This window comes from Elephantulus edwardii, unplaced genomic scaffold (genome assembly GCF_000299155.1).
Source record: "Elephantulus edwardii isolate Elephantulus edwardi_28Jun2011 unplaced genomic scaffold, EleEdw1.0 scaffold00133, whole genome shotgun sequence".
NCBI classification, from domain to species: Eukaryota; Metazoa; Chordata; class Mammalia; order Macroscelidea; family Macroscelididae; genus Elephantulus; species Elephantulus edwardii.
Window position 1 is genome coordinate 8628478 of NW_006399883.1, and position 15916 is coordinate 8644393.

The window sequence follows — 15916 nt, forward strand, 5'->3', positions numbered from 1 at the left end:
CCACAACTCATCTGGTCTTCAGCTCCTTATTGTTCAAGGCCTCAAACCTGTTCCTGAGATGGTTCTGAAACTCAGGTGGGATGAACTCAAAGTCATATTTTGGTTCCTGTGGATTCGATTTAATTTTCCTCAGCTTCAGCTTGAACTTGCATATGAGTAGTTGGTGGTCCATTCCACAATCAGCTCCTGGTCTAATTTTCACAGCTGATATTGAGCTTCTCCAGCAGTTCTTTTCACAGATATAATCAATCTGTTTCCTATGCATACCATCCCATAAAATCTATGTATATAACTTGTGTTTATGTTTCTTATAAAACGTATTTGCAATGAATAAGTCATTTGTCATGCAAAAAAAGTCCCAGGTGCCATCAAGTCATTTCTGACTCCCTGTGTGTTATATATGGTTATGCACTTGACAGCTGAGACTGGAGTTAGGTTTAAGTTCACCCAGAAACATCTTGTAAGAAAGTCCAGAGCATCTACTTACCAAAAATTCAACCGCTGAGAATGTGTAGTACACAATTCTACTCTATACTAAAGCATTTTTAGGCAGTGTAACTATTCTGTATGGTACAGTGATGATGCATGCAGAACATCATACATCTTTCAAGACCCACAGAGCATTAGGGCACAGAGCAACCCTTAAAATATGCCAATTTTCAAAATCATGTAAGATGTCAGAGGATACCCAAAATGAATGCAAACTGTGGCAACATAATGTAACTATATTACAAATGTATGGAACAATCTCACTGAAGGCAGAAAGGAGAAAAGGTAACTAGTGTTGTCAGAAGTTATCTAAATTTAGAAAGATTAGAATCAAGATCATCAGGATCAGCACAAAACTGATTACTGTGAAATCAAAGTTGGAAATAGCCCCACTCTTCAAACTTTTTACCAATTGTGACACCAGTCTCCTTTCCCAAGAACTCTCTATTTCTCTGCTGGGTTAAATAATCCACTGCAATGGCCACAAATGACCTCAAACCATGCTCAAAGTTATGGGTTTTATTAACAGTGACAGATTACAAATCAGAATTAGGATCAAGTATGAAGTAAAAAAAAATACAAGATAGTTTGTTAATCAGAACAGCTTCAAAACAGAACAGGTCTCAGCTCCTTCTCAGGTGTGCCTGCAGGTAAGCTGTCTGTTCAACCAAGCTAGCCTCCTTTCCGCCAGAGTCACCACCTCCTCTTAGCCCCATGCTAGCCCCCTCCAGGCCATGCTGGCCTCTTAATCTCTTCCTTGCTCAAGCAAATGTTGGAGCTCTTTAACTCTGTCCACAAGTACTCCATAGCAATCTACTCTTCTAGCAAGCCCTTGCCTAAAGCTGTGAGCTCTCTAATTCCTGTGAAAGCCCACTACAGGCACTGTACTCTGTAGGCCAGGAAGCCCATCAAAACTGTCTCATAAGTCTCTTGATTCTTGGCTTTGATAATGCTTGTCTTGTCTCATGCTCATCTTGTGCCACCTTGCACCATCTCCAGTGTATAAGCTGTCTCTTGAGTCTAGGAGGATCTGATCTGCTCCAAGTTCCTTTCTTGATCATACTTAGGTTCCCTTTAACTCACCATTGTCAGACTGGTTCTTTTTTATCCCCCCACACTATTCTTCATTCATATTGTGTTTCATACAATCATTCCCATGCATTATGTTTTATAAAATTAATCACCAACTTGTTCTTTTATAGGTCTAATCCTCCCATCAAGATCATAAGCTGATCATTCTCTACAGTAGACAAATCACCTTTTGCACTGTAAACAACTCATCTTCATAAGGATTTTACACATCCAACAGTAAATTGTATAGTAAACTGTTCAATCTCTTTGAAAGACTGACCCAGTAAATCATTCAGAACTACAAAGCCAGCATAAGAAACACCATATAAATAGAACTCATTGCACCAGGTGCTGACTTAACTAATCTTAGAAACAAGAGAAGATTGCAAGATGAGAGAATACTTCAAGACTAAAAGCAAGAAGAATGGTACATAGTATGTACATGGGTTAATAAAGTTCTTTCACATGAGGTTATGAATTAACAATTCAGATAAAAGTCGTGGTGGCACCGTAAGTTAAGTGCAGGCTGCTGAACAAAAGGTCAGCAATCTGAACCCACCAGCCATTCCACAGAAGAAAGATAGGCAATTTCCTCCCATTAAGATTTACACCCTCAGGGCTAAGGGGGGTGGGGGAATGAGAAACAAAAGAGCAAATATTATGAGTCTACTATCACCTGCTATGCATCTGAGAATTGTACAATGAATGAACAGAATGAAAGAATCAATGCCTTTGAGCTATAATTTGGAGAAGAGCACTGAGTCGCCTATGGACTGCCAAAAGAACAAACAATGTCTTGGATAAAGTGCAACCAGATGCTACTTGAAGGCAAAGATGGCAAAGCTTCATCTCACATGATGTGGGCATATTGTTAGGAGAGTCTATTCCTTGGAAAGGGGCATCATGCTTGGAAAGGTGGAGGGTCAATGAAGGAGAGGAAGATTCTCAGTGAGATGGATTGACACAGTGACTGTAGCAATGTGCTCAAGTGTTTTAAGGATAAAGATAACACAGGATAGGACATATCCTGTTATGTTCCTATACAGTCATAGAGTTTCTACGAGTGCTACACAACTCTAAGTCCCTAACAACACTATTCTCAAAAAGATAAGGAAAGTGTAATACAAACAGAACACAACATTCTTTTATGGTTACCAGAGGTTGGAGAGTGCTGTTGCTGTTGTTATGTGCCGTTGAGTCGCTTGTAACTCATAGCGACCCTATCTATGTACAACAGCCCTAAACTCTGCTCTGTCCTGTGCCAATCGCACTGTCTCTGACACTCCCATCCCGATTAACCCAGTCACTGAATCAGTCCACCTCATAGAGGGCCTTCCCCTCCTGCACTATCCCTCCACCCTCCCAAGCATGAAGGAGAAGAAATATTATCAATTAAATAATTAGATACACAGTAAATTGAGTTGAAGAGAAAAGCTATAGAAAGAAGCTGTGAGCAGCAGCAGCAGCAGCAGCGCTCGGAGCCGGAGCTGTGCGGAGCGGTGTGCTGGGCCAGAACAGAACCGGCTGAGCGGGCCCGAGTCCCCCCGTCATGGCCCGGAATACGCTGTCCTCGCGCTTCCGCCGAGTAGACATCGACGAATTTGACGAGAATAAATTCGTGGACGAACAGGAGGAGGCGGCAGCGGCAGCAGGGGAGCCAGGCCCGGACCCGAGCGAGGTGGACGGACTCCTGCGACAAGGGGACATGCTTCGGGCATTTCATGCAGCCTTGCGGAACTCTCCAGTCAACACCAAGAATCAAGCTGTGAAGGAGCGAGCCCAGGGCGTGGTGCTGAAAGTGCTCACAAATTTTAAGAGCAGTGAAATTGAGCAGGCTGTGCAGTCACTGGACAGAAATGGTGTTGACTTGTTAATGAAGTACATTTATAAAGGGTTTGAGAAGCCCACAGAAAATAGCAGTGCAGTGTTACTCCAGTGGCACGAAAAGGCATTAGCAGTAGGAGGACTAGGCTCCATTATAAGAGTTCTTACAGCAAGAAAGACTGTTTAAAAATAAGAGACTCATGTTACCTTGAGAAGATAAGAATTTTGGATGCACAGGCTGGTGAAGAAGGGATTGACAATGGATCATCTTCCTAGGAACTCCCAACTAAACTATTCAGGACCTGCATCCTCTGAAGTGTATTTTATTTTCAAGGTGGAGGGAGAAATTGTCTGTTTCCTAAATCCTTTGCAGGACCTGATAGTCTGCCTTGCCTATGAGTAATACAGAACTGACATTTGTGTCTGTACCAGAGTGGCTGGCGGGCCTTGGTCAGGTGTGCACTGACTTTAAAATGGGGGAGGGGTGATTTGGCAGGCATAGATCCAAGGACTGTGGTAAAAGGGAGAGTTTGCTTTGTGAAGTGGAAAAAAACCCAAGGGTTTGTACAGACATCTCGTCCTCCCAGAGAAGGCGGACTCTCTTGGGTTCATTGTAAAGTGCCTGCTGCATCAATAAAGCTCTTGGCTTATTAGTAAAAAAAAAAAAAAAGAAAGAAAGAAAGAAAGAAGCTGTGAATAGCATTTTCACTAAAGGAAAAAAATGTTACTACCTCAGAAACCTGAAAAGAGGGTTCCCATGACTCAAAACTCAATGGTAGCGAGTTCAGTTTGGTAGACAAAGAGTCTACTTAGTGGCAAATGGCAAGTAAAAATATTCCATGGCATAAAATCCAGTCTCCAGTTTACAGAAACATTGAGACAGTTAACTTGTTATACCTCTATGTTCTTGGTACAGATCCCAAAGAGCCAGGACACCTTATCCTTATTTCATCATAAAATTAACCCTTTCTATATGATAAGAACACTTGATCATTCTAATGTGAAACCTACACTTGGACCAAGAGGCAGTCATTAGAACAGAGTAAGGAAACATTTCATGGTTCAAAATTGGGAAAGGCGTACGCCAGTGATGTGTCCTATCTCCATACCTTTTCAACCTGTATGCAGAACAGATTATCCAGGAGGCTGGGCTCTATGAGGAAAAGTGTGGCGTCAGGATCGGTGGAAGATCTATTAACAATCTGCATTATGCATATGACACAACCCTGCTTGCTGAAACTGAGAAGGACCTGAAATGCTTGCTGCAGAGGGTCAAGCACTGCAGCCTTCAGTATGGACTGAGGCTCAATGTCAAGAAGACAAAGATTCTCACCACTGGACCAATTAGCAGCATCAGGATGGATGGTGAAGAGATTGAGATTGTTCACAGCTTTAGTTTTCTGGGGTCCCAGTCAACACTCTTGGTGCCAGTAGCCAGGAAATCAAAAAACGTATTGCAATGGGAAAGTCTGCTGTTGGGGACCTTTCCAAGGTATTGAAGAGCAATGATGTCACTCTGGAGACTAAGGTGCATCTGATACAGGCTATGGTCTTTGCAATCACTTGTTATGCATCAGAGAGTTGGACAATGACAATGACAATGAGGAGGATAGAAGGAGAATTGATGCCTCTGAGCTGTGGTACCAGAGAAGAGTATTGTATGTACCCTGGACTACCAAGAAAACAAACAGATTCATCCTGGAGAGGGTTAAACCAGGCTGCTCCTTGGAGGCAAGGATTCTGAGGCTTCATCTGACATACCTTGGACATGCTGTAAGGAGGGACAGGTCCTTGGAGAGGGACATCATGCTTGGGAGGGTGGACGGACGGCACAGAAGGGGAAGACCCTCTATGACGTGGATTGATTCAGTGACTGGGGTAATCGGGATGGGTGTGTCAGAGGCAGTGAGATTGGCACAGGATAGAGCAGGGTTTAGGGCTGTTGTACATAGGGTCACTATGAGTCGCAAGTGACTCAATGGCACATAACAACAACAACAACATATGATAATGTTGTATGAAGGGTGCTCTGGTGGCACAGGGAGTTGCACTGCTAACCCAAAGGCCATGACTCACTGGTTGTTCAAATCCACCAGCAGCTCTGTGAGAGATAAAGATATAATGTCCTCCCATGTGATTTACACCCTGGGAAGCCCAATGGAGGGTCAGCTATAAACTGGTTGTCCTTTGATGGCAATGAGAAAGGATGTTGTAAAGTAAGTCCCTAACAATGAAATGTGCAAGGAGCTGGAGTCAGAAAATCAAATAGGGTGAACTCACTCAGCATTTCTAAAGCTGAAGGAACTGAAGAACAAATTCAAACCTCGAGTTACAATACCTAAGGATGCTTTGGGCAGAATATTAAATGATCCAGGAAGCATTAAAAAAAGATGTAAAGAGTATACAGTCATTGTACCAAAAGGAAGTGGTGGACACAGAAGAATTTCATGAAACAACATATGAGCAAGAGTGTGGTGATGAAGAAGTTGAAGCTGCTCTGAAAGAATTGGCAAAAAACAAGGCCCCGGGAATTGATGGCATATCGATTGGCATATTTCAACAAACAGACACTGCCCTGGATGTGCTCACCAAGTTGTGCCAAGAAATCTGGAGGACAATCAAGTGGCCAACTGACTGGAAGAGACCTATATTTGTTCCCATTCCAAAGAAAGGTGATTCGATAGAAAGTGGAAATTATCGAACAGTATCACTGATATCACATGCAAGCAAGATTCTGCTGAAGATTATCTAAAAATGACTGGAACAGCACATCAACAGAGAACTGCCTGAAGTGAAGGCTAGATTTAGAAGAGGTCATGGCACTAGGGATATTATAGCTAATGTCAGACGGATCTTGGCTAAAAGCCAAGTGTTTCATTGACGATGCAAAGGCATTTGGCTATGTGGATCACAACAAACTGTGGCTGACTCTGAAAAGAATGGGAATCCCAGAACACTTGACTGTGCTTATGTGAAACCTATACCTGGACCAAGAAGCAGTAGTCAGAACAGAGCAAAGAAACACTACATGGTTCAAAACTGGGAAGGGTGTGCACCAAGGATGTGTCCTATCTCCTTTTCAGTCTATATGCGGAACAGATTATCCGGGAGGTTGGGCTCTATGAGAAGTGTGGTATCAGGACTAGAGGTAGACTCGTCAACAGATGACACAACCCTGCTTGCTGAAACTGAAGAGGACCTGAGGCGCTTGCTGCAGAACGTCAAGAACTGCAGCCTTCAATATGGATTGAAGCTCAACAGCAAGAAAACGATGATTCTCACCACTGGGCCAATTAGCAGCATCATAATAGATGGAGAAGAGATTGAGATTATTGACAGCTTCAGTTTGCTTGGCTCTACCATCAACATTCTTGGTACCAGCAAACAGGAAATTAAAAGACGAAGTGATTGGGAAAGTCTGCTGTCAGAGATCTCTCCACAGTACTGAAGAGCAACGATGTCAGCCTGGAGACTAAGGTGCACTTGATACAGGCAATGGTCTTTGCAATTACTTGCTATGCATCAGCTGGACAATGACTAGGGACGATAGAGGGAGAATTGATGTCTTTGAGCTGTGATGCTGAGAAGAGTACTGAAAATATCATGGACTGCTAGGAGAACAAACAAGTTCATCCCGGAAAGGGTGAAGCCAGGCTGCTCTTTGGAGGCAAGGATTCTGAAGCTTTATCTGACATACTTTGGACATGTTGCAAGGAGGGACCAGTCCTGGAGAGGGTGGAGGGACAGTGCAGGAGAGGAAGACCCTCAATGAGATGGACTGATTCAATGACTGGGTAATGGGGACAGGTGTTTTGGAGACGGTAAGATTGGCAAGGGATAGAGCAGGGTTTAGGACTGTTGTACTCAGGTCGCTATGAGTCATAGGCAACTCGATGGCACATAATGACAACAAACAACAACAACATATAGCCATTGTCTATTGTACTAACAGGGCTCATAAAACCTTCCTCAATGACTCTCTACTATTAAGTCTCTGTCTTCTACTACCCTATTCTTCACACTGATTCTACACTCATGTACAAAAGCTAATTCTCCTCAAAATGTCATTTTAATCACTATTTTGAAGACATTTCCACTTGGTAGCTTCCAATTGCCTCTTATCTCAAACATAAAACAACTAATTCACGGTCACATTGCTTACTATAACCTGCTCACATTTACTATTCTGAACTCAAATATATCCCAATCCTTGATTCACACAACCTATTGCCCTGGAGTGGATTCTACTCACAAAACCATTGGGTTTCAGAGTATAAATCTTTATGAAAGGATGCCACCTCATCTTTCTCCTTTGGAGCAGTTGGTAAATTCCAACTCTCTCCCTTCTCAACGGTTATATAATCTCTGAAATTTCCCAGGCAATATAATCATCTACATTATTCCAAACCCCATCACTTATCTTGTCCATAGGCAGTTACTATGTTAGGGTCACCAATCAAGCCCCTCTCACTAGTTGATACTTATCAACTGAAATCCTCTGGCAATATCACAAGTTAGTACACAGTCTGAGCATTCCCAGTCAAGCCTATCTACATGAAACTACTCCTCAAATAGTCAATGACTTCTCCATTCCTCTTTAGCTTGCATTCATTCACAATTTGTTTGCACTGTGTCAATGTCACACATCAAACATAAGCAAAATCTCGCTATTAAAAATCCAAGAACCCTATTGGGCCACAAGGAAGGGAAAGCACAAAACAACTTGTTAAACATCCCCCAGTGCCACATTATGATCTGTGAATTTCCTCTAGGGAGTCCATTCTCAGACCTGTAACTCCTGTAAAAGTTACCTGAGAAGACCTAGTTAGGTCTTAGAGAAGGAAAAGGGGAAGAAATGTTATTGCTCGGTGTTTCCATGACACCTCAGCAGCTGCAATTAGAGAGAGTTCCTTCAGAAGTCTTATTTTGGACTTGTCCTCAGCCCAGAAAGGTAAACAACTAGTAACACCAGGTAAGTATTTACATCTTGTAATAACTAACCACGTAAGGTCAAAACAATACCATTTGCCCAAGAAGAAAGCCTACAGGGCAGTAAGAAGTATGATAAAATTAATGGAAATGAGTAATCCAGGAAGTCAGGAAAAGTGTTATCTTAAGTTGCTACTGTAATTAATGTTTTAAAACAAAATGTATATGAACAGGTAAGTAAAAAATCAGTTTGCTTTGTAAACTTACACTCAAATCACAATTTATTTTTTATAAAGGATAGAGGGGAAAAGTCTTTCAGACACAACTCAAATTCATGCTACCAGGAAAATCACCTACAAGCACTACCGTCTACCTTGATCCTTCCTTTCTTTTAACAAGCTTCCTGGGACAGCTTCATGACAGTGCTACTTGGCAAGATGGGAGTGCCCTTTCAAGACTGGATACTCAGCAGAGACCCTCTTTGTAGCAGGCAGCACAGAGGTCCTACTCTCTCACCAATTTAAAGTTGTAACAGAACCATTGGTCTCACCAAACCAACCCACTGCCATTATGTCAATTCCTGCATACAGCAAGCTCCACAATACAGAGTATAACCAAGCAAATTTTCACTTCTTTCCTGTAAAGAGTAGCTGGTGGGTACAAACCTCCAACCTTTTGCTTAGCAATGTGACGCTTAAATGCTTTACCACAATGGCTCTTTATTTTATTTAAATGTGCTGATCACCTAGTGCTAAGAACCTGTGCTGCAATCCCAAAGGCATGCAGTTCAAATCCACCATCTGCTATGTGGGAGAAAGATGAACAATCTCTTCCCGTGTGATTAACAGCCTCTGAAAACCTGCTGGAGGTGTAGTCCATACGATTTGCACTGCTACCCAAAAAGCAGCGCCTCTCTGGCAGTTCCAATTCACCAGCAGTTCTATGGGAACAAGACGGTATATCTTCCATCTGATTTGCAACTCAATGGAAGGTCAGTTATGAGTGGGTTCTGACTCAAAGAGAATGAGTTTGTGTTTCAGTTCTATGTATACAGAAGTTAGATTAATAACCAAGGAAGATCAAAGAAGTGATGCCCTTGAACTGTAGTGCTGGCCAATATACTGAATCTCCTCTGAACTATCAGATCTGTTTTAGAGGTGAAGCCAGAATGCTCCTTAGCAGCAAGAATGGTTAACACTTATCCTACATATTTTGAGCATGTATTAGGAGATTCTAGTCCTTGGAAAAAGGTATCAAGCTGTGAGAAGTGGAAGATCACAGAAGGAACAAAAGGTCCTCAACAACATAGACTGACAAAATGCTACAGCAGGCAAGGTATTGTTCTGCTGCACACAGGCTCTCTATGAGCTAGAACTGGAGCAGCACCTCATAACAACAGATATATTCAATTAGGGACCTTTCTAAAGTATTCAAGAGCAACAGTGTCTCTCTGGAGACTAAGGTGCGCCTGATGCAGGCCATGGTCTTTGCAATCGCTTGTTATGCATCAGAAAGTTGGACAATGACTAGAGAGGACAGAAGGAGAGTTGATGCCTTTGAGCTGTGGTGCTGGAGAAGAGTACTGAATGGACCATGGACTGCCAGGAAAACAAACAAATTCATCTTAGAGAAGATTAAACCAAGCTACTCCTTGGAGGCAAAGATGCGGGGGCTTCGTCTGACATACTTTGGACATGTTGCCAGAAGGGACGGGTCCTTGGAGAGGGACATTATGCTTGGGAGGGTGGAGGGACGGCACAGGAGGGGAAGACCCTCTATGAGAAGGATTGATTCGGTGACTGGGGTAATCGGGATGGGTGTTTCAGAGGCAGTGCGGTTGGCGCAGGACAGAGCAGGGTTTAGGGCTGTTGTGCATAGGGTCGCTATGAGTCACAAACGACTCGACGGCACATAACAACAACAACATCTTAACTTTGCAGTTTTCCAGAAAATAGGACTTAGGTCTTCTCCAGTCAGGCCTGATGTTTATCCCAAGATAAACAGAATTATTTTGCTTTAACTCCATCTAAACATTGCTTCATTTAATTTTCACTTGCCATTAAATCTCATCAACTATGACCAATAGGGACCCAATGAATAACCCTCTGAACCTTGCCCTATCCTGAGTTAATCTCACCATCTCTGACACATCTGGTCCCACTGTGTGGGGTCCTGTCATCTGAGGTATTCCTCTCTTGTGCCGACCCTTCCAAGCAAGCCCAAAGTATGTGACACAGAATTTCAAAATCCTTGCTTCCAAGGATTTTCACCCTATCCAGGACAGACCTATTTGTTCTCTTGGCAGTCCATGGTATGTTCAATACTCCTCCAGCACAACTCAAAGGCATTGATTCTTCTGTCATCCTTACTCATTGGTTGAGCTTTCAGATGTACAGCAAGCCTCTAAGAAAACCAAGGCCTAGATCAGGTGCACCTTAGTCTCTAGACTGACATAGTTGCTCTTTAGCACTCTGGAGAGGTCCCTGACAGAAGATTTTTCCCAATTTATCTTCTGATTTCCTAAATAAGGTGTTAAGTGTGCCAAAGGTGTTGATTGCAGATTCAAGCAAGATGAAATCTTTAACTTAATATTTTTTCCATCTACCATCATGCTATCTATTGGCCTGGGATGAGAATTTTTTCCCCCTTGATGTTGACATGCAATTCATATTGAAGGCTGCAGTTCTTAATCACAAGCAAACACTTCCGGTCTCTGTTGTGGTGAGCAAGGCTGTGTCACCTGCATAATGCACAGGCTGTTGAGTCTTCCTCCAGTCCCGACGCCACATTCTTTTTCATAAAGTCCAGCTTCTTGAATTATATGCTCAGCATATATATTGAAAAGGTATAGAGAAAGGATCCATCCCTGACACATTCGTTTTCTCGATTTTGACTATGGTGCGTTCCCCTGCTCTGTTAAGATGTAAGATTCTTGGTCTAGGTATAGGTTTCACATAAGCACAATCAAGTGATACGGGATTTCAATTCTTCTCAATGTTAGTCACAATTTTCTGTGATCCATACAAATGTCTTTATATAGTTGATAAAACACAGACAGACATCCTTCTGGCACTCTCTGCTTTCAGCCAAAATCCATCTAACATCAGCAATGATATCCCTAGTGCCATGGTCTCTTCTAAACCCAATCTGCATTTCTAGCAGTCCTCTGTCAATGTACTGTTCTAGTACTTTTTAGATTATCTTCAGCAAGATTTTGCTTGCATGTGACACTGTTTGGTAAATCAAATATTCTGTTGGATCACCATTTTGGAGAACGAGAATAAATACAGATCTCTTCCAGTCAGTTGGCCAGGTAGCTGTCCTCCAGATTTCTGACCACAACCTAGTTGAGTATATCCAAGGTTACATGTGTTTGTTTAAATAGGCCAATTACTATTCCATCAAGTCCATTCCTAAAGGCCTGACTTTTTTTGTCAATTCCTTCAAGTAACTTGAACTTCTTCCTTTATTACCATTGTTTCTTGATCATATGGTAGTATAGGACATGCTACATCCTAAAATGGCTGCATGTCAGCCAATTCTTTTTAGTATAATGACTCCTTATAGTCTACCTTCTTTTGATGACTCCTGAATCAGTTAAGATTTTGCCCATACCATCTTTATGTATTTTAAATCAAGGCTTAAAAATATTCTTCAGTTCCTTCAGCTTGAGAAATGCTAAGCAAAATCTTCCCTTTTGATTTTCTGACTCCAGCTCTTTGCACATTTCATAGTAATGTTTTGTCTTTGTAAGTGGCCCTTTGAAGTTTTCTGCTCAACTCTTTAATGTCCTCATTTTCTCCATTTGATTTCTCAGCATAAAATTCAGAGTTTCTTCTGATATCCATATTGGTCTTTTCTTCTTCTTGTCTTTGTAATGACCTTCTGCATTCTTCATGGATAGTATCCTTGATATCACTCCACAGTTCATCTGGCCTTTGTTCATTCATGTTCAATGAAGCAAACCTGTTCTTAAGATGGTTGTTAAATTCAAGTGGCAAAGATACAAGGTCTTACTTGGTTCTTGTGGATTTGTTTTCATTTTCTTTAGCTTCAATTTTAATTTGCACACGAGTAGTTGATGTATTCCACAGTCAGTACTCAGCCTGGTTTTCATTGCTAATATTGAACTTCTCCAACAATTCTTTCCACTGATAAAATCAATCTGATTCCTGTATTGGCCATCAGGTGAAGTCCATGTATATTGTCACCATTTGTGTTTTTTACAAAAGGTATTTGCAATGAATAAATCATTGACAGTACAAAATTCTATCATTCTATGTCCTATCTCATTTTTGTCACCAACTCCCTATTTTCCGACCACTGGTCCTTCTTTCTTCTTCCCAACTTCTGCATTCTGGTCACCAATTATTATTAATGAACCCTGGTTGCATTTTCGATCAATTTCAGACTGCAAAAGTCAGCAGGCAAAACAACTATGAGATATCATCTCACCCCAGTAAGAATAGCAAAATTTAACAGAACAGCAAGCAACAAATGCTGGAGAGGTTGTGGAAAAACTGGAACCCTTATTCACTGCTGGTAGAAGTGTAAAATGGTGCAACCACTGTGGAAGGTGGTGTGGCGCTTTCTCAAAAAGTTGCAAATGAAAATCCAAAATCTCTGTAAATGTTCATTAAAATTAATAAAATCTTTTTTAAAAGTTGCAAATAGAGATACCATTTGACCCAGCAATTCCACTACTGGAAATATACCCCAAAGAGACTATGACTGCCACCCAAGCAGATATATGCACACCCATGTTTATTGCGGCTTTGTTCACAATAGCAAGGAGTTGAAAACAACCTAAGTGCCCATCAACAAACGAATGGATAGAGAAGCTGTGGTATATTCACACAATGGAATACTAAGCTGCATTGAAAAACAAGGAACTTATGCAATATTATTAAAAATGGGTGACCCTGGAGGACATTATGCTCAGTGAAGTATCTTGGTCACAAAAGGACAAATACTGCATAGTACCACTGTTGTAAAACAGGACTGATTTCAGGGTTGGGGGGAGACTGAGAAAGATGGGATAAATAATATACACTGCACTGAAACAAATGAGGGAGAGAACTGTTTAAAAAGGATATATGATTAGGTATTATTTGCACGGCAAGAGTCCAGAATAAGAGCTGCATAGTAAAGTGGACTGGGGTGGGGGGGGTTGTACAACAATAAAAGAATTTTTTTTTCTCAAAGAGAAAAGAAAACTGGGGGAGAGGAGAGGGCAGAGAGGAAAATGTGCAACAATGAATGAATGGAAATCTGAGTTCACTATAATCTTTCATTAAAATCTCAATTAAAAAAAGATGGATCTAGAAATGATCATTTTACTATGAATGCAAAGTTATTTTTCTTCACTTTTTCATTCCTAGCAGAGTAGTTCATATCCCTAACTCCATACTCTTTTTTTTAATCTAGTGAGACATTCCACAGTTCCTCTACAGTGGATCTCCTTCATGGCAATGAGTCAATAAACCATTGTCAAACCATATGTTTGTTCCTGATGAACCAGTCTTTTGGTTGCAATGCATATAACTGAAGAACTTTACCCTAAAAATCAAGCCCTTACTTGTGTAAGTTAAGGACATTACCATGTGGAAACCTTCCACAGAACTGAATGTTTGCAGAGACAGCTAGGGGTGATTAGGACATTCAGAATTTGCAGTAGTTGTGAAACAAGAAAAATGCCATATAGGAATTAAATATAGGCTAGAGATAGATCCAATAGTCACTGCTATCAATGTGCCCGCAATTGCTTAAAGAGAGGTCATGGAGTGGGAAGAGAGGACTTGAGTTGTAAGCAACTCTACTATTTGACAGCTACTGAATTGAGATGAATTGGTAAAGGACTGAGAAGAAATAGCCACACAGATCAATTAAAGAGGTGATTAAGTGACCTAGGGAAGGTCAGAGCTGCCAAGTAAGGTCTCCAAGTCTGGTTTTGGTTGGACCATCATAGATTATAGTCCTCACTTTTGTAAGCAGCACAATCTGATCTTTCCAAAGGAACTACTCTCCAGAAGACTGACTCATGCTAAACAGTTTACTATGGACTAAAATGCATAAATGTTCTCTAGTTAACATCATTGGGTTATGAGAAAGGAAGACAGAACTGATGGGTTCAAACTGTGGTACTGGCAGAACAATACTGGAATATACTATCACTGCCAAAAAAAATCACAACCAGAACACTCTTTAAAGATTAGAATGGAGAAACTCTGACATGCTTATTTTGAGCATATTATCAGGAAAGATCAATCACTAAAAAAAAAGAGAGAGAGAGATAAAGTTTAAGAAAGCTGATGGCTAACAAAATCTTGGAAAACCTTCAGCAAAAATTTGGAATGACATAACACCTATAAGAAGAGATTCAAACAGCAATGAACACACAGAGAGGAGATAACAGGACAGTGTTTTACATAAAACTGCTCTGAGTCAGAGTTGACTCAAAAGGAACCAACAAGAAGTCATAAGACTTTGATGTATTTTTCTGAAACGCAGGAAGCCAAAATATAACCAACAGCCTGATTTGCTCATGCTCCTTGGTGAGTACTGGGCAAATGCATACAGAATGGCAAATTACCCTCAGAAGAAAGATGGATGAGTATGGGATTACAACTAGACTCAAGAAACCTTGGAGCTTTATGGTAATCTTCTACTAGAGCACATCAACTGCAATTCCAGTAATAACCATAAACTGACTCCAATGTCAAGAGACCTTAATAAAAAGGACTACAGAAGTGAGACTAGGTACAAAGGAACCCACAAGGGATGGGAAGGTACCAGGAGACAAGTAACAGCCCTACAACTGAAGGAATTGGGGGGGGAGTGTGTTACTGGGGGGAGAAAAGGGGAGAAACCAGGGAGGTGGCCACTAGTGGTAGGTTGCTTCTACTGTCAGAGAAGAGCAGCACAGCAGGGATAGAGCAGGAGGAAACACCTCTCTGCTCCTACTGCTGCCTCTATTGTGAGCCCAACAAACTGGCAGCCAGTCAAGAGAACCAGAGGCACAGTCTATAGTGGCCTTCCTCCTCAGAACACTACACAGGGCACAGAAGGGGAGCTTAGAGCTAGGGAGACACTAACAGAACATAAACAGGGTTTGGGGTCATAGCTGATTGTGAGCACTTTTTTCCTAAATGAATACAACTGCCCCATTAACTAGATGTAGTTGCATAAAGCAAAAGCTCAATTCTTGAGGCAAGAGACCTACATGTCTAGACTAGTGTTCCTGATTCTCTAAATGCACCTTTTCTAGGGGCCATACAAAGATGACTAATGAACATATTCAAGATTAGCCTTCACCTCCAAAGGCTGAGTTGTAACTCAGCTCAATTAGCTCTGAATCAGTCCTAGATTATGTTCAAGAATGTGAACTGGCTCTTAGATGATTATCTGTCATAAGTGCCATCAAGTCACCTGCAACCCATAGCAACCCTACCTACAGCAGCTCTGAAGCCTGCCCTGCTCTGAGCCAGTCTCTCTAATTCTGACACACCAACCCCCATTGCCCCAGTTACTGTTATCAATCCATTTCATTTGGGGTCTTCCTCTCCTGTGCTGTCCCTCCACCCTTTCAAGCATGATGTCCTTC

At 41.6% G+C, this 15916-nt stretch overlaps 2 protein-coding genes across 2 annotated transcripts in view; one reads left to right on the forward strand and one right to left on the reverse strand.

Moving 5' to 3' along the window:
• HSF2BP (heat shock transcription factor 2 binding protein) overlaps window positions 1-15916 on the reverse strand; it is a 287065-nt gene that overhangs the window by 266728 nt on the left and 4421 nt on the right. The window lies entirely within an intron of this gene.
• On the forward strand, window positions 3009-4039 carry LOC102872063 (actin-related protein 2/3 complex subunit 5-like protein-like). The gene has a single exon (XM_006893943.1). It carries the CDS (start codon window positions 3110-3112, stop codon window positions 3569-3571), a length of 462 nt encoding a protein of 153 aa, XP_006894005.1. The 5' UTR covers window positions 3009-3109; the 3' UTR covers window positions 3572-4039.